At 63.2% G+C, this 408-nt stretch overlaps 1 protein-coding gene across 1 annotated transcript in view; it reads right to left on the bottom strand.

The window, feature by feature from the left end:
• LOC104405590 (unconventional myosin-If-like) overlaps positions 1-36 on the bottom strand; it is a gene marked incomplete at its 3' end in the record, with an annotated part of 14,395 nt that extends 14,359 nt beyond the window's left edge. The window contains 1 exon segment of the mRNA XM_010014337.1: positions 9-36. Coding sequence (XP_010012639.1) covers positions 9-11 — 3 coding nt within the window.
• Positions 37-408: the final 372 nt, after the last annotated feature.

Here is a 408-nt window from a genome sequence, read left to right on the forward strand (position 1 = left end):
GCACTCACCATGGTGTCGCTGCTTCGTGCCCCCGGGGCCGGGGTGCTGGGGGATCCGGTCACCGGGGGCCCATGGCCACTCTGAAGCACTTTGTGTCTTTGCTGCTGCTACGAGCTGCAACTCATTTGATTTTCCTTTTCCTCCTCCCACTTCCTCATTTGGTGCCGCTTTGCAGGGGGTGGGGAGGATGAGGGTGGCTCTGTGCTGGGGGGGCCCTGGGTGCTGGCGGGTCATCAGCCTGGGGAAGGGGGTGGTGCTGCAGAGGGTCCCATAGGGATGCTCAGAGCCTCCTAATCAGCCCTAATGTAGCTCATTAGGGCCACAAAGATGCTGCGAAGGCTGGAGCAGCTCTGCTCTGGCGCCCGGCTGAGAGAGCTGGGCTGGGGCAGCTGGAGCAGAGCAGGCTCC

This window comes from Nestor notabilis, unplaced genomic scaffold (assembly GCF_000696875.1).
Source record: "Nestor notabilis isolate BGI_N333 unplaced genomic scaffold, ASM69687v1 scaffold13515, whole genome shotgun sequence".
In the NCBI taxonomy this organism is placed as follows: domain Eukaryota; kingdom Metazoa; phylum Chordata; class Aves; order Psittaciformes; family Psittacidae; genus Nestor; species Nestor notabilis.